Source organism: Panthera pardus, unplaced genomic scaffold (genome assembly GCF_024362965.1).
Source record: "Panthera pardus isolate Hobbes unplaced genomic scaffold, ASM2436296v1 HiC_scaffold_27, whole genome shotgun sequence".
In the NCBI taxonomy this organism is placed as follows: domain Eukaryota; kingdom Metazoa; phylum Chordata; class Mammalia; order Carnivora; family Felidae; genus Panthera; species Panthera pardus.
The window spans coordinates 112,000,252-112,017,120 of record NW_026526843.1 but is presented as its reverse complement, the minus strand read 5'-3'; the positions used below and the strand labels follow the sequence as shown (position 1 = coordinate 112,017,120).

Below are 16,869 nucleotides of genomic sequence, written 5' to 3'. Positions count from 1 at the left end.
GCTGAGGGAACACATCTCAGGAGCTCCTACTCCAGTCAAGGAGCCAGGGAACATTTCCTGAGAAGCGATATGTAAGTGGAGATGCACAGTATATGCAGAGTTAAGTCAGATAAAAGGAGGGAAGATAAAGGTGGTTCAAACCTAGGAATAATGTATCTGAAACCTCCTTGGAGATACTCAAGAATTTCTTGGGATCATATGAATGTAGAATAGGAGGGGGAAGAATGGTGAGAAGGAGACCATAGGCAAGTAGTGTCCCATTTTATAGTCACAATGGGGTGTTGACATCATGGACAGGTGAATGCCACCAGACGTAATGGGAGAAAGTAGACTCTTTATGGTAAAGGCTATGGAAAGTGGAAGAGAAGGTCATTCAGATGGGGAGATAGTACTGCTGCTCCCAGGTAGTGGTACAAGTTACCTGATTCTCTGGAAGTGATACCAGCCACCAGTGAGGATTTAATCTGGTGTGCCAAGCTCCCTTTGCCATTCTTATCTGGGTTTTCTCCCTGAGTGTTGTAAGAGTCAACCCACCTGCCCCTCAGCACGTGCAAGTAGCAGAGGCAAGAGTGCCCTAACTTAGAGAGTATCTCCCACTAGATGAGATTGGAAGGCAGTGGCCCAGGAGCATCCCCCAGCGGGTCCAGCTTCAGGACCTGCCTGAGGTTGCTTCCCGCAGCCTATGTTGTATACATTGTGGACTTCGAAATGATATTTGTTTACATACAGGCCTTTATGTTGCGGTTGCAATAGAGCTTTGATACATAATGTCTTTTCGGGTCTTTAGAAACATTAACTTTGTGCTTTTGTAAAGGTGAAAGTTTATATGTTGCGGTTTTAATTTTATTCTACATATTTGCTCATTATTATTAGTTAAGAAGGACTTATATTTATATTAGGGCTTGCCAAGATTTCTATTTATTAAAAATTCCCCCAGATTTATCACGAGATGGGTTAATCTAGGGAGGGAGGGACATTTTTTCTTTGAACAAGAGGGAAGGAGAAAATAAAATAGGATATTTAGGGTCTAGAAAGGAAGGAAAGTGAAAAGGAGCCTTGATCTTATTTGTGAAGTTGGAAGGGAGGTTACTTGCTGAGATAAGTTAGAACAAGAGACTACTGGGGGAGAAGGGAGGCGTATGCTTAACGCTCTTTGCAAGAGATGAATTAAAGGCCGGGTATGGATGGCCGGCGGGTCCACCCAGAAGGTGGGGTACTGTCAGTGCTTCTCGTTTCACGTCCTAGTTAACAAGAAACATGACCTATGGTTGAAGATTTGCATGAGAGCTCTTTAAGGGAAAAATCACAAATGTAATAACCATTGTACTTGAATGGAGCATAGACTGTCTTTTATTCTTTACAGACTATCTGTTTAGCTTTGCAACTGCTGCTACAAAAAAGATAACTGAATCAGTTGCTGAAACAGCACAAACAATAAAGAAATCAGTAGAAGAAGGAAAGATAGATGACATCATTGATAAGGTACATTTCAACATCTTTTCAAATTGATTAGCAGCTAAATATAATTATCCTTTTTTATGAACGTCATTAATCCAAGTAGGATATCATATTCTGATAAAAATATTAATTGTTGAGACTCTTGGAGGTTTTTTTCTTCTTTTTGTATAAGAAGTAGCAATGATTTAAATAACCTTGGTTTTAATTTTAATATATTCTGAAATACACTGATACTTTTGCATAATACTGAACTTTTTATATTGTGAGTTTAATTTTAAACTGTAACTGTTTCCAAATATTTATGCCTTTGCATCATTCAGTTAAGTTTTTAAAGTCCCATTAGGAATTACATTTTCAGACTCTAAGGAATGAGTTTGTTCATTTCCTGCAGTGGTAGGGTGTAGGCCTGGGGAATTTCATTTATGTTTGTAATTATTTGAACTAAGGAGGCCATCAATTAAACTTCAGATAGCTTGTTATTTAGCTGCTTTGCTGTGTGTACTACACGTTAGAATGAGATTTGACCTGGCTTTTATTGTTTTTTGGGATAAAACAAAAATTCAATTTTTAACTCATTTTATCTTTGCATTTGAAAAGATAATCCATCATAAAAAAGGTTGTATACTTAAAATTCAAAACTATTGAATTGATTTTCCCTTTTGGTGGAGAAAGGGTGAAGTATCACTTTTTTAACCTTTTTATTTGAATAAAATTAATGTCTCAAATGACTTCACAAATCTTACATGTAATAAGCTTCTCGAAGTAATTTGACTCTTTATATATTTTTTAACAGACCATTATAGGAGATTTTCAGAAGGAACAGAAAAAATTTGTTGAGGAACAGCATACCAAAAAGTCAGGTATGATATCGGTTTTTATACATGACTCACCTACCAAATTTTATTGAGCACCTATTAATGTGCCAGACACCACACTGAGGCGCTGAGAATACAAAAATGTGTAACAGCCCCCATCCTTCAGGTAGCACAAAGACTAGTGGGGAAGTCAAGCTCATAAACCTTTGGGGTTTAAAGGAAGGGAGGAAATTGTTCCCACGGAACTGGTGACAGCCCCTCTGGGGAGCTGGCTGTGACAGAGTGAGCATTCATTTCTCATTTTATAACATGGCCAACACACTGTGTGATATACACATAATTGGCACTTAGCAGAAGTTGGCTCCCTTCCCATTCTCTTCAGGAGATAAAAACGAAAGAGCTTTCTAGAGGAGTGACAGAGGGCCATGAAAAGTCATGGAGTGTTTGAGGAAGTTAGTGCATTTCATTACTGACAAATGCTTGTTTAAATGTTTGCAGTTACAGGATCTCAAAATGTCTACTTTTACTGTTTGGATGTACTCAAACACAAAACCGGCCTCTTGTCTTTGAATTTGGCAAAAGGGTAAAACAATTCCATCAGTTTGAGCAGTGCCACAAATTCAAAAAGAGCTAGTTAGTCCTGTGGCGGGTCAGGCAACTCAAAGTGGAAAGCAGCTTTGGGGACAAAAAATCTATACAAATTAGCCTACCTTAGGATAGCAGAGAAAGTGATCCTGGCTTGGAGACTTGGGGTAGGAGCTGGTCAGGGCCTCTGAGATAGGAACTTTGAGTGAGCAGGGGAAAGGCTCAGAGGCACTTTCAGTTTTGAGACACCCATTAGACCCCAGGTGAGAGGAACATGTACAAAGGCAGGGAAGGGAATGCAGGAAAATTCCATTCCTCGGTTGCACAAGTCATATTTCAAAGGCCCAATAGCCACAAGGGGCTAGTGGCTTCCATATTGGACAGTGCAAACCTAGAACATTTCCATCAGTGCAGAAAGTTCTGTTGGTTGGCACTGCTCTAAATTAACTGAACGGGGTCCAACAGGAGCAGTTGATTCCTGTGTGAAGCATGCATGAAGAATTCCATCTACTGATACAGATTAGAAGTCAATTTGTGTAAAAACCATGAGAGTAGGTGAGCTCAGTGAGAAGTGTGTCGAGCATGAAGAGAGCTGAGCAGAGATCTAACAGTGTTGGCAGGAAGGAAGGAATGGGAGAAATTGACAGTTCCTGAGTGCCTGATGTTTACATGCAACATCTTCTTTACTAAAAGGTAGGATCAACAAGGTTAATTCGCTGCAGGTTGCTCAGCTGGTAAGTGATGAAACAAATCTGCCATCAAAACCAGTGCCCGTTTACTTACCAAGAAACAACAGCTAGGAGAGAGAAGCAATAGAAGCCCAGAGAGGGGAGAATTTCAAGGAGAGTTAGGTCGGCTAAGAAGTCCATTTACAAGGACCATGAGGAAAGGCACCATGTGAGTGTTCCTTGTGCATTTGTTCATTTAACGGTCACAGAAACTCAGAAGTACTTACTCTTATCTCCATTTCACAAAGAAGGAAACTGGGCCTAGAGAGAAAAGAACTAAGCACTGTCCGTGGGTTGGACAACCAGGAGGTTACTGGTCACCCTAAAAAGAGCAGTTTCAGAGGAACAGGGAGGCAGGGAGTGTCTCATCCATACCGGTAGGTTGAGCCTTGAGAGGACCTCATCTGAGGGTTAAGTAGTACCAGGAGAGGCCACCCAAGGTGAATAGACTTAAATTGGAGGCCAGAATATTAAAGCAAATAGTGTTTTCAAGGGGCTTTACCCCAATTTTTTTAAGTATGAAAATATGCTTATTTTATCTTATATTTAACAGGGTTTGGATTATAATTGCCACCATTTGCTTGTTTAAGATGAGCCTAAGAATGAGCCAGGTGTCTGTCTGTCCATATGTCTATCCACACATACACATAACTTTTCTATCAGTTGGTACACAATAGGATGTCCCTTCCATTGGACTTTTGCCACATGACAGAAAAGGGCAGGGGCGTTTTGTTGAAAATACTAGGACCCCCTGCATGTATCTTTTGTGCTGACCTCCCACCTCCACAGCCCCAGCTCAGATGGTAGCCCCAGTTCGGATGCTCACTGGCTTTGTCTCCACTATTTCCTACTTGCTGCTCCCTCTGAACACCCCCTACACACACCCAGCACTAAACTCCTCCTAGACCAAGATCACCTCCCAGGTCTCTGCAGAAGACCCCTGGGACTCACCTCTCAGTGGCTGCATTTGTCACCCAACAGTATAAGCCTGATGAGTTGTAATCCCCTTCTTCTTGTGAGCACCAAAGACAACATGTCTGTTGTAGATCCCAGCCCTGTTGTTTACTTCCCGATTTGCCCGTTTATTTGCTTTCACTCCTGACAACCCTCTTCTCAGTTCCTAACTGCTTATCACCTTTTGTCATGAATCAAGTACAGTGACTTTTTCAAAAGAACTTTTTATTTGAAAATAATTTCAATTTACAGAGCAGTTGCGAGTATAAAGGGAGTACTGAGTACGTGGCAATGAGAAAGAATGAAATCTGGCCTTTTGTAGCAATGTGGATGGAACTGGAGAGTGTGATGCTAAGTGAAATAAGCCATACAGAGAAAGACAGATACCATATGGTTTCACTCTTATGTGGATCCTGAGAAACTTAACAGAAACCCATGGGGGAGGGGAAGGAAAAAAAAAAAAAAGAGGTTAGAGTGGGAGAGAGCCAAAGCATAAGAGACTGTTAAAAACTGAGAACAAACTGAGGGTTGATGGGGGGTGGGAGGGAGGGGAGGGTGGGTGATGGGTATTGAGGAGGGCACCTTTTGGGATGAGCACTGGGTGTTGTATGGAAACCAATTTGACAATAAATTTCATATATTAAAAAAAAAAAAAAAAAAAAGGGAGTACTGAGAACACCCATACCCCCTCTCCCTAGATTGTTGGTTTTAGTCCAACTGCCTTGTCCTTTACACCCTTTCTCCCTCTGTGTGTGTCTTTTTGTTCCACTCAATGTGTGTTTCCTAAGAATTAGGGGTATTCTCTTACATAATCACCGACCAGACAGTTACCAGCTTTAGGAAAAGAACACTGATACGATGTGCATATTCTAATTTTGTCCATTGACCCAGTAATGTCCTTTGTATGTTTTCCCCCTCAATACAGCATGCAGCATAGCTTTCCTCATGTGTCTTAGCCTCTTTTAATCTGCACCAATCCAGGACCTTTGTCTTTTAGGACATTAATGTTTTCAAAGGATATTCTGCCCCCGCCCCCTTGGCCTCCTTTTTTTTTTTTTAAATAGACCTTTCCTAGTTGGGCTTTGGCTGATATTTCCTCATGATTAGATTCAAATTATGCATTCTTGGCCAGAATACTACATAGATGATGTTGTGTCCTTCTCAGGATAGCCCATCTGGAGGCCTACGATGACCATCTCTTTTTCATTGGTGATGATCATTTGGGTCACTTGGTCAAGGTGTTGTCCAATTTCTCTACCATATAATTCAAGTAATTTTTTACCAAATGAGTACATGCTTTAGATTCATATCTTAAGTCTAGGAATTATGATGAATGTTCATACTTGGAGCTCACTAATAAATTGCCACATTGATTATGTGGCAACTTATTCTTTCAAACCACGATTGCAGTGTAACCTTTGTAACATGTTTTTCTCTTTTTTTCTTTATTATTAAAACCTTTAGAAGCAGCAGTGCCACCATGGGTTGATAGTAATGATGAAGAAACAATTCAACAGCAAATCTTGGCCTTATCTGCTGTAAGTACCTCGTGATTCCCTGTATAGAGATACTTTCTTCCTATCATGACTTTGTCCATAGAATGTTTTTCTTCTATATAGTATTTAAAATGTTTTGAGATACTAGAACTGTACACATCAACTTTTGCTGGTTTTTCCCCCTAAGTTCCCCCTCCCGCCAAGTTTTAACTTCTCCTTAAGTTCTTTTTTCTTAACAGAAAAGTATGATCTGTTACACAAAATAATTATTTCAGCCTTAAAAGGATTCTTTTATGTTATTAAGATAATCTTTTGAGATATGCTATCATACAAAGTTTCTAGATATCATTCTAGTTCATCTGAGTGAAAAGATTGTATTCTAAATTTTCTCCTTAACTATCATATGTATTTTAAAATGAAATTGAAAGAAATAAACTTTTCTTTGCTGGCCTACAAAGATTTCTCTTGGGATTTCAGAGGGAACATAGTGATACCAGTTAACAGTTGTACAGTACCTGACACTTTCAGAAAGAACTTTCTTACCCATTATCTCCTTTAAGCCTCACTGTACGTTTATGAGGTAGGTAGGGCCTTTTATTGCCGTCGTGCAGGCGTGATGACTGTGACTCCCAAATGTGACACTCACTCCTTACATGTGTCTCCACTGGGCTGTGGATTCTTAGTGGGTGGAGAGACTGGCTTTGATCTCTGTCCTCAGCACCTAGCAGCCTGCCTGGCAGGGGACTCAGCAAATAGGGCTTTGACTGTATCAGTGGTTTTCAAGCTTTGTTTTTAATCTACTCTTTTTTTTTTTTTTTTTTTTTTTTAACCAAAGTCATAGATGGAACTTCAGTCTAGAAAACAGACATAGAGCTGGGCTTTACTTTGCTTCCATTGTCCTCCCCCAGGGCATTTTTAAGATTTTTTCTTTTTCATTAGTAAACCCCTTAAAAGATTTTTTTTAAGTTTGTTTATTTATTTTGAGAGAGAGAGAGCAAGTGCAAGCAGGGGAGGGGCAGAGAGAGAGATAGAGACAGAGACTCCAAGCAGGCTCCACGCTGTCAGCACAGAGCCTCACATGGGGCTTGATCCCATGAACTGTGAGATCATGACCTGAGCGGAAACCAAGAGTCAGATGCTTAACCTACCGAGCCACCCAGGTGCCCCTCCATTAGTAAGCCCTTTAAAGGCCTGAGCATCCATTACAAGTTCAGCATGAACACCATGTGTTTTGTTTACTGTGTTATGGCCAAACTTGATGCTGACATCACATAATGCTTATCTCCAGAAGAGAATTGGGACAGTGAGACTGTCATTTGAGGGCAGACATCAGATACTCACAGTCAAGTAAGTCCTCATAGCTCCTCTGTCCCCCAGACCTGTTCCTGTCCTCATCTTCTCCATCTCAAAATAAGACTCCAGTCATCCACCAGTTTGTTCTAGTCACTAACCCAAGAGTCTTCCTTCAGTCACACCCCACCCCCACCCCGCCTGGGCCTGCTGCAACCTGACAACGCTATGTTCCTGATATACCTCTACACCACTTCTCCACTGCTGCTGCCACCACAGTGCTCCCAATGCCATCATCTCCTGCCTTCAGCGTCCCAGCCGCCGTCCTATCCTTACCCCTTTCCCTACAAGCTCACAGTAGCCACAGGGGTCCCATTTATGATGTAAATCCCTTCGTGTCACTCTCCCACATAGAGCCTTCTAATGGCATCTCGTCTCGCGTGGGCTAGGATCTAAACCCCTTCCACTGGCTTCGAAGGCCCTTGGCTTTGCATCCCTCACCTCCCTCGTGCCCCACTGCCCTGCGTCCCAGTGTTCCAGCCACTGTTTTTTTCTGGAACACAAGTGAGCCAAGCTTTGTCCTGCTTCAGTGCCTGGTGCTTGCTGTCCACTCTTCCTAGAAGCCCACCCTACACCATTCCACAAGATCTCATCTCAAAGGTCACCTCCCTCACCACCCTTTCAGCCCTCTACTAGTCACCCCATCTCATAGCCTTAGCAGTCTAAACCCTTGTCTGTCTCTTCCCACTCCCCCACCCCACAAGTGGAATGGAAACGCTGTGCAGGCAGGGAGGGACTCCATTTGTGCTGTGCCCTGCTGAGCAGGTGGCACGGTGCCTGGGGCACAGCAGGTACCCAGTGGGCATCTGCTGAATGGATGATGCAGTGAACATTGCACACAGACATGCCTGCAAGAGAGCACTCAAGATACCAGCATGACCCAGAGGCTTTGAACCATCTTCAGTACATCCTTTATGGTGGCTTCTGAATGTTTTAAGAGATAGACTAAATTGCTATAGTGAAGAAATAAAAAAATACAGTAGGTTAAACAAGCTGTGACTTTCCCTCCCTCTTCCCCCCTCATGTAAGAGTCTAGAGGTAGATGGTCCACGTAGGTGTGCTTTTCCCATGAACTCATCTATAGACCCAAGTATTTCCTGTCTTAATCTTATCCTATGCCAGCCCCTAGACTGTTGTCTGCCTTCTCTGCGGTTAAGTCAGCTCTCATGACCGTGCCTGTGTTCCAGCCTGTGGGAAATGGGAAAGAGGATGGTGGGTACACCAGACCGTTTGGAAGATGAGACTCAGAAATTGCACCTATCCCTCAGGCCTACATCCCTTTGGTAACTTAGACACATGGCCACTTCTAATGCTGGGGAGCCTGGGAAATCCAGTCTCTGGCTGGGTGGCCACATGCCCAGCTGGAACTCAAGAGTTGTGATCCTGGAAGGGAGGGAGGAAGGGATACTGGGAGATGACTAGCAATCTCTCCATCAGAGTTGCTACATTCTCCTACTTGCCAAGCACTAGTTGGGACAATTCAGAGCCTATAGCAGAGTAGACCTTTAAGTTTCTCGTGCTGGGGCACCCCTCAGGGCATCATGCATAAAAAAGAAATTGATAGTACAGCTGTCATTAGGTAGTTGTGAGAATGCAATTCAGAAAATTGTGTTTAGAACCTCCCCTGGGCCAGCCTAGTCCTGGGCCTGGAGGTGGCTGAGACCTGCCCTCCAGAGCCCGAAGGCTTACTGGACATCTGCTAGTGGAGTCACACATAGCATCGCCCCCATGCTGAACACTGTCGTGCAGGACACCCACCCAAGCACCAAGGAAAGCGGCATGTCCCTGATTTTGAAGAGGGAAGAGGATGATCTCAGGGCAGCTTCCCAGAAGTGATGACGTTGGAGTGGAGTCATGAGTCTTGGGAGGAGGGTGTGAGGATGTTTGGGGGATGTGGGGCAGGGCTTGACATTCAGGTAGGGGGTTTTGTAAGCATTCGGATATGACTGGACTGCACGGTGCAGGTGGAGGTGTGGATTTGGAGCCAGATCACGAAGACCTTTCTGTACCATTCTGGTAAGTTTAGGTTTCATCTCAAAGGCGACAAACGAGTCATTTAAGGGTTTTAGTGACCAGTAAAACACGTTTTCCTTGGGACAGGGTAGAAAGTTGCTTGCTCTGGGTGGGAGAAATGGGACTGGAGATACTTGCCCCTTCAGCGGCTGCTGTAGAAATCCAGGTGAAACGTGATACGGCAATTTTTTTAGACTTTGAAATTTTTACATGAGAAGGTAAAATAACTAAAGCCTATTTAGGTTCAGATTTGTTCTTTATTGATGTAGGCATCTCAAAAACCAAAAATATGGTTAAAATCTAACACGGGCAAGATATGATGAAACTGATGCTTATAGTAGCCAGTTTCTAAGATTATTTAAGCAGCCAATTTTCTAAGATTATTTTACAGTAGTTTTCACATAAAGATACTCACTGGAACAAATGTACATTCATATGATTTGAAACTCTGTAATTTCAACTAACTGCATGATTGAACTTCCTGGCCTCCCACAAGGCTCTCTTCAGTGGAGACTGTTAAAAAAATACATGACAGGGGACACCTGGGTGGCTCAGTTAAGTGTCCCACTCCTGGTTTCAGGTCAGGTCGTGATCTCAGGGGCTCCATGCTGACAGGGCAGAGCCTGCTTGGGATTCTCTCTCCTTCTCTCTCTACCCCTCCTCCCTCTTGTGCGCATGTGTGCACCTGTGTGTGCACCTGCTCTCTCAAATAAACTTTAAAAAATAAATAATAAATACATGACAGGATTGGTCATTCTCCACTCTCTCTTAAGCAGACAGGTTAATGATACTTCAGTGGATTTTGTGGCTGAAATCTTTAGGAGAATTGAATATTTGTCAAACTGGTGATGCACTGTTACATATTAATTGCTGTCTACATTTTTCCCCATGTTTTTCCCCTTTTCATCAAAGGACAAGAGGAATTTCCTTCGTGACCCTCCAGCTGGAGTGCAGTTTAATTTTGACTTTGATCAGATGTACCCTGTTGCCCTGATCATGCTCCAAGAGGACGAGCTGCTGAGTAGGATGAGATTTGCCCTTGTTCCTAAACTGTAAGTAAGCAGTGTGTTCCTGAGCCAGAGCTACGCTGCTCACACAGCACATATTGGCATTTTCTAGTGGCCTTGGTCATATGCAGAGTGTCGGGGCAGAATCCTGGAGTGGGGGCCAGAGCAGTTTCCTGTTCCGTCTTCATGAAAATAGGCTCTGTGGCCCTTCAGCTGGTGTGCATGCGCTCTCTGACTCTTTCTTTCTCTCTTTTTCTCTCTTTCTCTCTCTCTCTCTCTCTCTCTCTCTCTCTCTCTCTCTCTCTCTCTCTCTCCCTCTCTTTCTCACACACACACAGCCATAGAATCGAAACTGAGAGTGGGCCTAACAGGAAATTTGGGGTGGAGATAAGATGCGCTGTTTTATCCCCAGTTAGAAGCTAAAACACAGTTTCCGATAGAAACAACCAACGTGCCGTGTCTTCCAAATAAAATTAAGGTCCCCGGGGCTCATTAGGACCTGGCCCACCACCTTTTTACACTCTGGCTCTGCTCTCTAGCAACAGTGTTCTTGTTCTCCTTCCCACCCAAAGTTTTCCTCTGCCCGCAGGCCTTGTTCTCCTCCGAAAGTCTTGCTTGTCCTTCAGTTCCCATGCAAGCATAATGTCTTCAGGGACACAGCCCTGACCGGGATCAGCAGAGGCCCCCCACGGTGGGTGGGTCTCCTCCCTTCCCCTCTGCCATCATGGGCTCTTGCTCACCTTTTTTAATTCCAATTCTTTGTTTTGAATCTATTGCATTTTTAGTCCATGGTCTTTCTTACTCCGTGAGCTTTCCATTATTATAGCACTCTATTCTTTTTGGATGGGTACAGTATCTTCCTGGTCTCTGAGAACCTAGTTTTCTTGAAATACCCTTTTGTCTCGGTGCTTTTCTTGAATTTTTGTGTTTGTTTTGGGCTCTGTGATTCATGTTGCAGGCTTTCCTTATCCGTCCTTCTTCGTATCTGAAGGCACCCTGCGGAAAGGGCACTTAGAGCTGTGTGTTCCCACAGGCCTTTCGGGCAGGGTGGCTTCCCTGAGAGGACTCCACCTCCTGCCTGACCAGTCTCAGCCACGCCAGCTGCCTTAGTGTGGAGTGGCTCAGCTCACAGTGAACTGTGGCTCTCTGTCACATGGAAGCACAGTCCCCAGCTGGAAGGGGCGGTGAGGGTGTCAGCCAGCTCGCTGCTCCTCTGGGGCCTCACCACCATGCCTCCTGTCTCGAGCCCGACCTGCACCCGGCCTTCAGAGATGCCTGTGCCTCCCGTCCCTGGCTCTGTCCGAGTGCACCCCGGGTGAACCGGCCCGTTCTCGCCAGCCGCCCTTCCTGCAGGCGGCTTACCACAGCTTTCTCCGGTCTACAGAGTAGATTGCTGCTGGCCCATCAGCCTTTCCCCTTCCACTGTGCTTTCCTCGCCAGTTCTCTCTGTCCTGGGGGGTTTGATTTACTTAATTCCTTTTCTATTATTTTAGAATGGTTCAAATCTCATTACAAATCTAATCCTTAGACTGTGTCCAAAATAGCTATTTTGGGGGCACCTGGCTGGCATGACTCTTAATCTCTGGGTTGTGAGTTCAAGCCCCATGTTGGGTGTAGAGATGACTTAAAAATAAATAGGTAGATAGGTGGATAGATAAAGTAGCTATTTTTAGTGAAGAATATATAAAAAAAATTATCAACTGACCTTTTTTTCACTATTATGCTCACAAAACCCTGAGAGTTGGCTTTTGAACAGTTCATGTGTATATATCTGATAGAAGCTCTTTCATCTTGGAATTTGAGGTTGTACCTATTCTGAATAACTGCCTCTTTCTGAGAGAAGAGTAGCAAAGCTCTGGGGTTTGGGTGGGCTTTGTACCTGAAGGCTCCATCAACTTGAAGACCATTCAAATCACCTTAGGTCACACAGCGGGCTCTCTGCCAATGCTCTCAGGACGGTCCCGAGACCCTGAGGCAGTGGGGCATGTGGCCCAGGGTTACGCATGGCAGGCATGTAGCTAGGTGTCCACAGCGTTGGTTAGTGACAATTCTGGATGCCTTCTTACTGCTGACAGTAATTTTAGAGTCTTGAAAAGATTGGGAGAATTGGTATTTGGCAAGTAGTATTTCTGGTTTGTTGCTAGCTAGTTAAATGGTCTATTGAGTAATATAATTCCAGTTTCCTATTGCTAATTCTGTTAGGGATCATTTAGAAATTAGGGTTATCATTTTTTATAAGTCTTTACCCGTTAGAAATGCTTACTGAAATATTTGTGGATGGAAGGATGTGATATCTGGCATTGCCTTAAAATATTCCAACCCATACCCAGAGAAGGGCATGCGTGGAAAAGAGAGGGACAGACATGAAGTGTGATTGGCAAAATGCTGGTGATTGCTGGTTAGGTCACAGGTACAGGGGCCTTCTTTGTCCTAGTCTCTCCACTTTTGTTTTTGTTGAAATTTCCATAATAAAACACATGAGCCATCACACACAAATCTAGGACTCCTGCTTTGGTCCTTTGAGACACTTTTTCTAAGCAGAAGCCATCACTAACCGGGGAACAATTTAGAAAACAAACCAAAACAAACTTGCTCTGTATTTCAAAATGCCTCCTAGTGTGTTAACGCTTCCCTGTGACAGCAGGGCTGGCATGAGACGGGCCCTGCTCTTGCATCACAGACGCCCTCTGAGGTCTTTACTCTGACAAAGCAGAGAAATCACAAGTCCTTTCCGGCCTTGGACTGTGACCTATGCTCATTGTTTCCCAGAGGGTATTCACAGCATACTAGTGCCTGAAAATAGTTCATGAAAGCCTAAGTGATCAGATAGTAGACATTTGGGAGTTGCTAACTCCCGTGGTTTTGTTTATCACAGAGCTTCTCAGAACCTTTATATGTCATCTGCATTGTGACTCTCCAGAGGGTCACGTAGTGTTTCTATAGTGTGCCTCCGTGACCACTTCCTCGTCCATCAAGAGGGAGAGGGTCTGGGAAAGAAAACAGTCCAGATGCTTAGCTTTATTGAGAGAACGAAGATTGCCCGTAATCTGTTGTAGATTGCCGGCATACCTGTTTCATTTTGGACTTTTCATAGAGGTCAGAATTAAGAGTGACCTTGAAGATATTCAGGGAGCTCACTACCTCCTGGGTAGCTAAGCTCCCTTCTGTCTCAACGTGATGTTAACAGTTGAGGATTTTTTAACTTAACTGGGTAAAGAGCCCCAGTTGTTTTCTTTGTTCCCCAGGTGTCTTCATCTCTGTATCCCCGCAACATGCAGGGTCCAAAAGTGAGTCCTCCGAAAGGAATGTAAAGTGCTGTCTGCCTGCAGTAGAGCACACTAGAGTGTACCTTGGGTCGCTCTGTAGTGCCACCTAAGGTTCTGTTAGCTATTCTCACGGCTGCAGCGTACTGTTGTTTGCTCAGGTAAACTTGTGCTTGACTGTAACCCCGCGCCAACTGCTGTTAAGCTGGGTCTCCCTCCCGCCAAACTACTTCCAGGAGATGTTCTAAGAAAAAGAGAGTTGTGAGACCACACGAGGTTGGGACATGCTAACTTGGCATCGAGTAGGAACTTAACAAGTAAGAGGTCATTATTCCTGTGACCATCTGTGTTGGCAGATAATCTGGCTTATTCGTCCCTGAATCACCTGGCACGGGGTCTGATGCCTGTGGCACTCGGTGAACGTTGGTGGAATTAATGAAAGAAAAGATGGGCTGCGTCTAGCAGCACGTCAGCTTCTTATCTAGCCCAGCTCGTGTCGCTAATCTTGTATTTTGCCCCAGTCACTGAAAAAGCTCGTCTCCTGGCCCAGCTTCACCAGTCACAGATGTGGCAACCCTAAGGCAGGTCCTGTCCTCATCCGTAAGCCTGGGTCTCAGAATTTTCTTAGTTCTCATTGATACTCTTCTCCTCCTTCAAAATCTTTTTCAGTTATACTTTCTTCCTCAGGTTTCTCCCCATTCTAAGACCCTGCATCCATCCCTTCTAGTAAACCGGGAGATAGAGACACATTCTCCCACCCTTTTATGACTTGTAGCAACATGTTCTGGGAACACAAAATGCGTGACTCCTCCAGTACGTGTGCCCCTGCACAACTCCGCGGGTCACCAAAGCCGTTGCTGGTTCAGTGACCTGGTGGGGAGGGGAGTGCCTTTTATGTTTTTTTGTTGAGTTTTGTTCTGCCTTCCACCCTCGAGATCTTTAATTGCTCTGAGATAAGCATACTCATCAATGTTTATTATTATTTTATTTAAACAATCACACCTTTATATAGAAAGGTTGGATGTATAACATGAAAACTTTTTTCTCACTCATTTGAGACCTAATGCTCCATCACTCCTGAATGCTTTAATGTCTGTTTCCTACGAATAAGGCTTCTCCTGCATAAACACCTTGTAACCACCTGAATCAGAAAATGGTCACTTATGCATTATTACCTTCTGATTCTCAGACCCCTTTCAAGTTTCATGGGGTTGTTTTTTTTTGCTTTGGGGGGTATTTTTTGAGAGAAAGAGTGAGCAGGGAAGGGGGAGAGGGAGAGAGAGAATCCCAAGCAGGCTCCATGCCTAGTGCACAGCCCAACGCGGGGCTCCATCCCACAACCGTGAGACAGCAACCTGAGCCAAAATCAAGATTCGGGTGCTTAACCAACTGAGCCACCCAGGCACCATCTACCTTTTTCTTTTCTTTTCTTTTCTTTTTTTTTAAGTAATTTCCACACCCAGCATGGGGCTCGGACTCACAGCCCCGAGACCAAGAGTCACATGCTCTACCGACTGAGCCAGCCAGGCACCCAACTGCATTCAAGTTTTACCATTTGTCCCAGTGTCCTCTGTACTAGCAAAAGGATCTAGTACAGGCTCACTTGTTGCATTTAGTTTTCATGTCTCATTGGTCTCCTTCAATCTATTGCATCCTATCAAGTGGTGCACGCTGCCATTTTGTCCCATTACTGTCTACACTTTGGTCACTAGATGAAGGTGGTTTCTGCCAGACTTCTTGACTATAAAGTTATTTCTTTCCTCTTTGAAATCAGTAAGTATTTTCTGGGGAGGTACTTTGAAACTCTTTAAAAATACTGCATTCCTCATCAGACTTTGAATGTATTCATGTATTTATTTGTATCTGTATAGACTCATGGTCCTGTTTTATGCAATGGATATAATCTGTTGCTATCATTATTTATTTTGATGCTCAAATTATCACCAACTTGGCCAGTGGGAGCCCATTCAAGTTGGTTTCTGTGTCTTTTTGACTCATCCTCATTTTTTGAGTGCTTTCTTACTTTCTGGTATGAAGTAGTCTAGGCTCATCTTGTTCTTTCCCTGCTGTAACCCTGGAATTGGCTATTTACCCAAAAAACTCTGATTCATTTTAGTGGAAAATGGTGTATAGACACCAAGATCTGAGCACTTAGGCATGCTCATTTCTATTGAGGTGTCACTACTCCTTGGTTCACTCAGTGGACAGAGCTGGGGAATATTTGTGTGCTCATGTATATACACATATACTCATTTGCATCTCTACTAAATGAAAACTATTCATAGTGCTACCTCACAACAGGGATCACTCTAGAACTTTCTCTTTCAATGTTTCTCATTCCCTTTCCTGACTGTGAGAAACTTGGTTCCGACTATCCTTAATATTTTTACTTAATTGATCAACCCCCTGCGTGTAACCAGTCTTCCATTTTCACCACCACCCCCTTCCCTGCTCAGACATACTCCTCTCCCAGCTCAGGCTGTCACTCTCCATTCCACGCCACCCCCACGTGGACCCTTACCTTACAAGACTTGGTCACCAGCACCCCCTGCCAGGTGATTTTCACATGCAGACAAGTAACGCCCCTAAACATCTCTTCCCACCTCTGCTGAAACAAATATCCCCTGCATGTGTTTGTATGTGTTGCGTGCATTCTCAAATGTGTCATTGTCTGTCTTGAAAAGCGTGAGGGAAGAAGTGTTTTGGAGGAACTACTTTTACCGCGTCTCCCTGATAAAGCAGTCAGCCCAGCTCACCGCCCTGGCCGCCCAGCAGCAGGCTGCCGGGAAGGAGGAGAAGAGCCACGGCAGAGACGAAGACTTGCCAATGACAGGTATGCTGGGAGAAGACTTGACTCGGTGTAAAACAAAGAGTTACTGTAAAAATATTTTTAACTCAGAGGCTCTCATGAGCTTGTCATCTTGTGTATACCAAAAATGTCATTGTCATCTTCTGGAAAATTCTTTCCTTTCCCGAGGAAAGAGTCATTCTCCTTGCCCTCTCTCTGACCCTGCTCCTACGTCTTCCCCCAAGCTCTCCTTTCCTTCGCTTTCTTTTTCTTGTTCTTCGGGTTTTTTATCTCTTCCTTTTTATTTCTCCCTTAGTCACTAGTCCTCTTTCCATCTCTTTCTTGGCCCTTTACCGCATAGCATTTCATACCCTGTGTCCTCCACCGATTCAGGCCATCGCTTTTCTTGGTT

General features: G+C 43.9%; 1 protein-coding gene across 1 annotated transcript in view; it reads left to right on the top strand.

Annotated features, from left to right (window-relative positions):
- Nucleotides 1-16,869, top strand: part of SYAP1 (synapse associated protein 1) — a 30,997-nt gene that overhangs the window by 8,214 nt on the left and 5,914 nt on the right. Inside the window, exons 2-6 of the mRNA XM_019417991.2 lie at nucleotides 1,364-1,482; nucleotides 2,252-2,318; nucleotides 6,005-6,078; nucleotides 10,312-10,451; nucleotides 16,354-16,502. Coding sequence (XP_019273536.1) covers nucleotides 1,364-1,482; nucleotides 2,252-2,318; nucleotides 6,005-6,078; nucleotides 10,312-10,451; nucleotides 16,354-16,502 — 549 coding nt within the window. The remainder of the gene's footprint in view (nucleotides 1-1,363; nucleotides 1,483-2,251; nucleotides 2,319-6,004; nucleotides 6,079-10,311; nucleotides 10,452-16,353; nucleotides 16,503-16,869) is intronic.